Below are 8,729 nucleotides of genomic sequence, written 5' to 3' on the forward strand. Positions count from 1 at the left end.
AGGAGTTGGAGACATGGTAAATGGAAATAACTGTTCATTGAAGCGGACATGGCGTGCAATATAGATGTGGTCGGTTTGTGGATCGAAGCATCGATAGCCATGATGGGAGGTACTATAACCGAGAAACACACATGGTATAGAGGAGAGGTCCATTTTATGTTTGTTGTAAGGGCGTATGTGTGGAAAACATTGACACCTTGTAGGAACGAATAATCAGGTTGATGGCGAAAGACAAGTTCAAAAGGTGAAGTATTGGAATTTATCCGTGAGGGCATCCGGTTAATAAGATAAATGGCGGTGTCAAAGGCAAAATGCCAAAAATGTTGCAGAACATTGGATTTGGCTAATAATGTGAGGTCGGGTTCGACAATGTGTCAGTGACGACGTTCAACATAGCCATTCTATTCACTTGTGTGTGGAAAAGAGAGGTGATGTATGATGCCAAGAGTGGAAAAGAAGGAGGAAAGGTTTCAGAATTTATCCCCAATCGGTTTGAATAGATTTAAGTTTAGTGTCAAATTGGCGTTCAACAGTGAGGAGAAATTGTTTAAAGGTAGGGAAAACATCAGATTTTTTCTTTAAAAGAAATATCCACATGAATCTAGCAAAATGATCTACACACAATAAAAAATAATGGTGACCACCAAATGATGTAACAGAATCAGGACCCCAAACATCATAAAAAACAAGATCCAAAATATGATTGCTTTTAATAGTAAATGAAGTTTTGAGGACTTGCCAATAGAACATGAATCACAAGAAATATTAGAACAATTGTTTGTCAAAGGGTAAATAAAACTTAGAAAACATATACTTCAAAAGTTGAGGGTGCGGGTGGCCCAATCTTTAATGCCATGTGGATTGTTGAGGGTGCGGGGTGGCCCAATCTGGAGTCATGCATTGGGACCTATTGGCACCGGATATGACTTAAAATTGGGTACTAATCGAGTATCTTCGTTTTAATCCAACCCGATTTTCTATTTGGCAAACAAACTTTGCGGAAGGTAATTTTGTATTTTAAGGATCATATAACTTTTAGCATTTCCATTTTAAAAAGTGCATAAAATATCAACATGCAAAAAGTATAGAAATAAAATAATTACACGTTATTATGAAATTTTAGCATTTCCACTTTAAAAAGTGCATAAAATATCAACATGAAAAAAGTTTAGAAATAAAATAATTACACGTTATTTTCTTACATTTTCCACTCGATCTTAAAAACTCAGATTAGGTCTATTGGTTAACCGAACCCGGTTTTCTAATTCATAAACAAACTTTTAAATTGTTCCAATTGTTCCATCTTAATATGTGTATACCAAACAAGAAAAGAAAATATAGAAATGAAATGTTATTATATGAATTTTCCATTTATAACAGAAAGCAAAAGTCAAGCTTTCTCCAAATACAAACAGTAACACAAACAATTAACAAACCTTTTAAGGGTAATTTCGTCTTTTCATACTCATTCTTCTTCAAAACTCAATATTTGACAAACTCTTTCCTCATCAACACAACCCCCAAAGTAAGACTTCTTCCCAACCAACTCAGCCACCCTCTTCGCCGGACCCGAATCCCGACCCGGCTCATCACCACACCGGACCGCCCTAATCCTCGGCAATGCCTCCGGCACCACCTCTTGCATCATCAATGGCGCCACAACATCGATAGAACCTGCAAAATCTCCGGAGCCATTCTCGCTATAATCGTCTTCAAGATCCAACTTTTTTGGGATCACAATCTCACTAGGAATCTCCCATTTCTTCTTCAGCCGACCCTCGGTCCCACGAGATTTTCCTCCGATGATGTTATCGATCGCCGATCTTTTCCTCAATGATGAAGTGACGGTGGCTTGGTTGTAGCGACTCGGGATCACCCTACCGGGCTTCAATGGCTTCTTAGCAGGAACTGATTGTTCTCCAAATAGTTTCTTTGGATGAATACTTCCAAGAATCAAATCGTCTTTTTTTGTCGGCCTTTTCGATCCGACGGTTGTGATTGCTTGCCGGGGCTTGCCTCTCGAGAACCCAATTCTTTCTTCTTCAATGTCATCTAGTTTCCAAAAACAAGATTGCCTTCTGTTCTGTGTGGATTGAATTGGAGTGGTACCTGATTGTTTTGATTTTGGATGTGTTGTAGACATGATCTCGTTAGGTCCCAAACTAAAACCCCTTCGATTAATCTTCGTTTTAGGAAAACCCATTTCTTCGATCTTTTTAACTCCGGAATCCTTGTTCTTGAGAGGCTCCACAACCTTAGCAGCGACTGGTTTCCCCTGTTTTTCGAGTCTAATTGCCTCCAATCTTGCATACAACCTACTGATTTCATTCTCGATTTCAATCTCCTCATTGGTTTTCTCCTCCAAATTCTCAAGAACACCTGATTTTGATAACCCAAATGGAAGATTCTTCAAGGGCTTCGACTTGTGAAGGGGGTGATGAACGAAACCAGAGGGTTTCGAGGAGCTAATTGGGATTTGGTTTTCTTTACTGGAAAGCGAAGAATGGATAGAGTCGCATGAATCGGAAGATCGGTTTACGGTTACTGGTTTCTTCACATACCACGATGGCGATTTGATGAGATTGTTCGAATTCAAGCTCTCGGAATCAGCGCCATTGTCGAACACTGCATTGTTCCATACCTGTAGATCTTTCTTGTTGATGATTACTTCTTGGTGTTCGCTAAGAACACTCATTTTTACTGGAAGAAAGGAATTTAGGACAGAAATTGGAAAAAGAGTGAGAGAATTGATTAGGGTGGATGGAGGAAGAGGGATAAATCGGGGGAAGTTTGTAGGGTTTTGATTTTGTGACCGTTGAGAAAATTAGACGTTTGAGCATATGCGCTCCTCAGTGTGACGCTCCGATTGTGATTTGAGGGTTAATTAGTAATTATGACTATTATTTACGATTGCGTAAAGTGGGAGTTTTTGATGATGCAACTTGCAAGATTGGTACAAATTATAAAGTTTATTTCTTTTTCTACCCTAGCATTCAACAACTTTACAAATTAGTCCCCCTCTGACTAAATAAGATTGCGTTTGTTGCACATAGCAACAAAACGAGATTGGAGACTATTCTTAATATAGAGAATGGTTATGAACATTCACAACTTTTGAACAAATGAAAGATAAATAAGGAGTCTCTCCCATTTATTCCTGTATTTTAGGACGAAGTTGATTAATATTCGTTTAGGTTTTAGTCTTAGTCTAATATACATCAATCATAACAGTTTTGTTCCCTAATGTTTTGTCATGTATGTATAACAAGTGATGCCTAACAAGAAAAGTGATGCTTGTATTTCAACCTTAGACATTTATTATTGATTTTCACCCTTACAACTAACACACAAATTAATTTATTATTTGATTAATAAATTGAGATAATTGATTTATTAATGTATTATGAAAATAATATATTAATTAGAACCATATTATTTAATTAATAATTAATAAGAAATTAATTGGATTTAATTTTGGGATTGTTTTAACTAAAAGTGCAGGGATTGTTTGACAATTTATTGATAGTTGAGGAAAAAAGCTCTAGAACCTCTCTAGAAGAGGTTGGATGAAAACTTCTAGGAAGGACCCAAAATTTTCGTCCAAGGGATCTTGGATGGAGGTTCATGGGTTGTTTGGTCCTCAAGCTATGAGATTAGGGTTTCCTCCTAAAACTCTGGCTTTGGCTCTAAGCTACCTCACCTGTATAAAGGGTCTTAACCTCTCATATTTTTAACCACCTGAAACCCTAGAAGAATAGCCAGAATTTTCAATCTTCCTCTCCCCCCCTCCCTCTCTCTCTCTCTCATCCTCTTGCTAAGTCTTGGGTGTGAACCACTAGAGGCGTGACACTTGTGATGCCTGCTCTTAAGGCTTCAAGAAGACTTGGATTCATTGATATTGATATATAAAAATCAAGGTATGTTTTCCTAACCCTATTTGTTGATTTCGAAAATATACTGGTAGGATTAGGGTTTTCCATTGGATGTTCAAAAGTTTTATATTCAGTTAGAGAAAACACAGATCAAGAATAAGGGTTACATGCACATATAGTTTTTTTGATTGTTATGCTCGAAACCTATCAGTGGTATCAGAGCATTGACTTGTTTTCTATTGAAGGGATCACCATTGTTTGAATTTGATTAAATAGGGTTTATGTCAATTAAACCCTTTTAGACTAAGGGATTTTTGAAATTAGGGTTTCTTAGGCCCTAAGTTTCAAAAATTAGCAAAGGGTTTTAACCCTTTGCCTTGCCCTACAAATTTCGAAATTAGGGTTCCCTTACCCCTCAACAATTTCGAAAAATGTCAAGGGTTGAAATCCTTTCCTTCCTCCCCAAGATAAGCCTTTTTCGAAAATTAGGATTTTGGTAGGGTTATCTTATTTTTGGAAACTATCTTCTTATTTGATTAATTGAATAATTATAAAATTTGATTTATCCTTCCAATGATTTTCAAAATTTAGGGGGAGAAGATTAGGTTAAATTATCTCGACTAATTTAATTGGATAATTTTCAAATATATTTAATAAATTAACTAAATATTTAATTAATGGATAATTATTAAATCATGTGGTTTAATTTTAAATTTAAATTAAATGTTTTAATTTTCGAAATTTAGTAGTTAAACCAAGTATTTTGAAATGTTTAAAGTACACCTTATACTATATGTAAAATTAAATGTTTAATATTTACTATATTTATAAGACCAAGTTAATCGAACCGCTAGTACTCCTCATTCACGAAGCCGATCTATAAGGGGATATAATGAAAATGCCTATAAAATGTTAGTTAAATGGGTACGTGTTCACTTTCACCCACCGCTTCCTTGATTGGTGGAGGGTCGTTAGCTGAACGGGTTGGATAGGACAAATAATTCTCATTAATAAGTATAATGAATTATAATGTAACGTCCTGATTCCAGGTATAAATTTAATTAAAAAATAATTGGTCTTATGTCCTACTCGCCGAGTAGCAGTGGGAATGGAACGCGTGTTTAGTGACCTACTCGGCGAGTCCACCGAGGGACTCGGCGAGTAGGAGCTGGTAGATGAAACCCTAAGTTCTGGGGGGGGGGGGGGGGTTTACACCCTATTTAAAGGATCATTGGCCTCCACCAGCCTCCCCTTGTGCTTCTTGTCCCTCTCAAACCCTAAAACGTGTGTGTGTGTGTGTGTTCTTTGGTGTCCAAGCTTGAAGGAGTAACCTTGGAAGGAAGCATTTGAAGAAGCAAGGAAAAGCAAGGCCAGGAACTCGGGAAAAGCTAAGGGATTGCATCAGACATCACTCTCTGGAAGGTAATAGGCTATTCCTTAAGCTCTTTTCACTTTGAACCTCCCTTGGATGGGTGTTATGAAGGAATCTCCATGATTAAGCTAAGATTTGAAGTTATAACTTCAGATCTGAACTTCCCTTGACCTCTAGATCCATAAAGTTCCCAGATTGTGCAAGGTTGAAGCTTTCCCAAGGTGTAAAACTCCATTAAAGAGCTTAGATTGATCATTTCGGGCCTTTAGAGCCTTGCATGTACGTAAAGATTGCAACTTTACGTGATAAACGTGCCTTAGGAGCTTGGATCTGTAATTTGGGGCCTTGCCAAGGCTTAAAGAGCATCTGCATGGATTAAGATCTGCATGGACTCGGCGAGTTGATTAAGGGACTCGGTGAGTCCGTTGAAGATGGCCATGAACTCGGCGAGTTGGATGAACAACTCGACGAGTTCGTTGAAGATTGCCTTGAACTCGATGAGTGTTAGAAAACCCGACGAGTTGGCTAGGGTTTCTCCCAAAATCTTGGCCGCATATGAACTCGACGAGTTAAAAGGAGACCTCGGTGAGCAAATCAAGGATTTCACGACTTCTTGAACTCAGGAAGAACTCGGCAAGTCGACGACCTGCACTCGACGAGTCAAGTCAACATAAACTGTTGACTCTGACTGTGGACTTTGACTTGGACCAAGGGGTTGACCAATTGAATTCTGTGGGTTTCTAGGATTAGGAGATTTATGAAAAAGGTCGTGTGGTACTTTTAGGTGGTGGAGTTCGTGTTGGACCCGGGAGTTGAGCTTTCTTATTTCCGACGACAGTTGCGAGGTGAGTTATCCTCACTATACTAAGGGGTCTAAGGCACCAAGGCCGGCCCATTGGATTTGATATCCTAGTAGTTATTGTTATGTCGATTTTGAGTTAGTAATGCATGTGATATTGCCATATTTATACTTATTTTTAGGCAGTATTTAAGTACATTTTTATTAATAAATTGATAATATGTTCAGAATAATGATATTTATGAGTTTAAATTGTTATTTTCAGTTAATACAAAGGATTTTCGAAGAGAGGGACCAGAGGTGACAAAATGGGGAACATGGGAGGCTTGGAAGACAAGAAAATAATAAATTCATGATAAGAGCTCAATTTACGACGTGGCACGGGTGTTCCAGAAGATAAACATCGCGACGCGGAGGATTTCCTTGAAGGATACGGTTTACTTGAAGCCCATGATGTGGCGCATCTGGCCACGACGTGGCGCGGGTTTTTGAGGATTATATAAGTCCTCCTGATTATTACGAAAAGGAGACTTTTGGCAGAAGAAAAAGGAGTTCCAGGAGACGTTTCAGAGGAGAAGAAAGGTCCTGGAAGAGGGATTTCAACACCAAAAGAAGTAAAGTTTTATATTTTAGTTGACTATGAACATGTCTTTCATTAGTTTTATCTGTGTTAGTTTAATTACTATGATGAGCAGCTAAATCTAGCTACTCTTGCTTAGCTAGATGAAGCTTTGAACTTATGAATAGTTATATGTTTATGGAGTAATTTGAGTTGGTAAGAATTGTTTGTGTTTGATTCATATAACCTAGCATGTTATTATTTGTTTATCTAATTGCTAGATTGCATGTTCTGTGTAGCTTAGTGACCATGAAACTGCATGAACTTGTTTACCTAATAATTTAGTGAACATTAAATTGTTAGAGCTAGGATTGACCAATCTTAGTTAGTAATTAGACTGAATAAATCTTAGCTGTGCTAGAGAACGTGAATTGTGACCATAATTGCGTTTATACAACAAATCTTACATAGCATATTTACATTCATAATTAGTTCCGTGTTTAATTATGTGTGAACATACATGGTTTGACATGAATTAGTTACTTATTGGTAAGATAAAACTAAATTACTCATATAACTAAAAACCAACTTAATAACCCATGATCATTAGCTAGCCATAAGGAAGAAGTGGATTCAACTAAGCAAGAGTGTGTTTTTATTTAATTTGATTTAAGTTCATATGATCTTGCAAAATCAGATAAAACCCCTTATTAAATTTGTTAATAAATTAGGTTAATTTAATAGTAAGTAGATTAATTAGTAACACCGTTCCCTGTGATCGACACCCGACTTACCTAAGCTATACTGTAATCTCACTAGGTACACTGCCTATAAGTGCATAGTTAGTCTAAGTTTGTTAGGTTATAAATATTAAAATTAGTGGGTACTTTTGTGCACATCAAGTTTTTGGCGCCGTTGCCGGGGAACGGTGCAGATTATTAGTTTATTTAGTTGCATTAGATTAATCGTTTTTAAATTTGCAAAAAGTTTAATTGGTTATTTATTTTGCTAGCTTATCTTAGTTTAATTTTTTCTATTTGGCACAGAGTTCACGACGTGAGATTTAGTACACTCACGACGTGAAATCTGAGAGTTCATTTTTTAGTTTTTCTTATTTTAGTCCAGTTTTACGTTTTAGTTTAGCAAGTTGCAGGAGTTAATGACCAGAGGCTCAAACACACCATTGGTGCCACCACTAGAAGATCCCGAGTCTACAATTCACAAGAAAAAGACGCCCTTGCAAGAATTGAAGTTAGCCTTCTCTAGGAAGTCGGGAAAGAAGACAGGAGAGTCAAGTTCATCAGCGAAGCACGAGAGCAATCTTGAGCATTTGGATCATACACCCGTGCAAACCGAGTACGAAAGCGATACCGAGCTAGAATTTGAAGAACACACAAGTGAACCCGAGAACGAGCCAAGGAACGAGATGGCAGCAATTGAAGAAATGTCCAAGGGAGCTTACAAGAAGCGGATCCGAGAAGATGTGGGTCCCGAATTAGTCCAACCTGCAATACCTGCCAATGCCACATTCGAGCTGAAGGGACACATATTGACTGCACTGAAGGACATCCCATTTTTCGGGAAAGACCATGAGGATGCTTTTAAGCATCTAGATGAAGCCAACGACATTGCAGATTACTTCAATGTCCCAAATGTCAACAGGAACACAGTCTTTCTTAGGATGCTGCCCGTCACTTTCAAAGGAGCTGCTAAGGAGTGGTTAAAAGCACTCCCACCGGGTACAATCACCACTTGGGCTCAAATGCGTGAGCAATTCCTAGACCAGTTTTGCCCGCCATCCAAGATAGCTAAACTCAAGAAGGCAATAGCCAACTTTGAGCAACAGCCGGGGGAGTCACTGTACGAAGCATGGGAGCGGTACAAGGGCTTACTCAGAAACTGCCCGCAACATGACCTAAATGTGCAGCAAGAGATGTCAATCTTTTATGATGGGGTCAATGTGATGACAAGACAACTCCTTGATTCTCAAGGACCGTTGACAAGGAAAAATCCAAGGGAGGTCAAGGAGCTAATTGAAGAATTTGCGAAACACTCCCGCGAATACCATAACCCGAGGCAAGATGGAAGTAAAGGCGGTGGAGGAGCCCAAACTGAAGAAATTGCAGC

The 8,729-nt window shown here is 38.2% G+C and overlaps 1 protein-coding gene and 1 non-coding gene across 2 annotated transcripts; both read right to left on the minus strand.

The window, feature by feature from the left end:
* Positions 1-1,338: 1,338 nt before the first annotated feature.
* On the minus strand, positions 1,339-2,857 carry LOC145042351 (uncharacterized). The gene has a single exon (XM_078990744.1). The coding sequence runs from the start codon at positions 2,693-2,695 to the stop codon at positions 1,466-1,468; it is 1,230 nt and encodes a 409-aa protein (XP_078846870.1). The 5' UTR covers positions 2,696-2,857; the 3' UTR covers positions 1,339-1,465.
* A 5,555-nt stretch (positions 2,858-8,412) lies between these two features.
* Positions 8,413-8,519, minus strand: LOC145044430 (small nucleolar RNA R71). Its single transcript, XR_013681382.1, has one exon. It is a non-coding gene; the product is annotated as a small nucleolar RNA R71 (small nucleolar RNA).
* Positions 8,520-8,729: the final 210 nt, after the last annotated feature.

This window comes from Lactuca saligna, chromosome 4, assembly GCF_052625555.1.
Source record: "Lactuca saligna cultivar CGN05327 chromosome 4, ASM5262555v1, whole genome shotgun sequence".
NCBI lineage: Eukaryota > Viridiplantae > Streptophyta > Magnoliopsida > Asterales > Asteraceae > Lactuca > Lactuca saligna.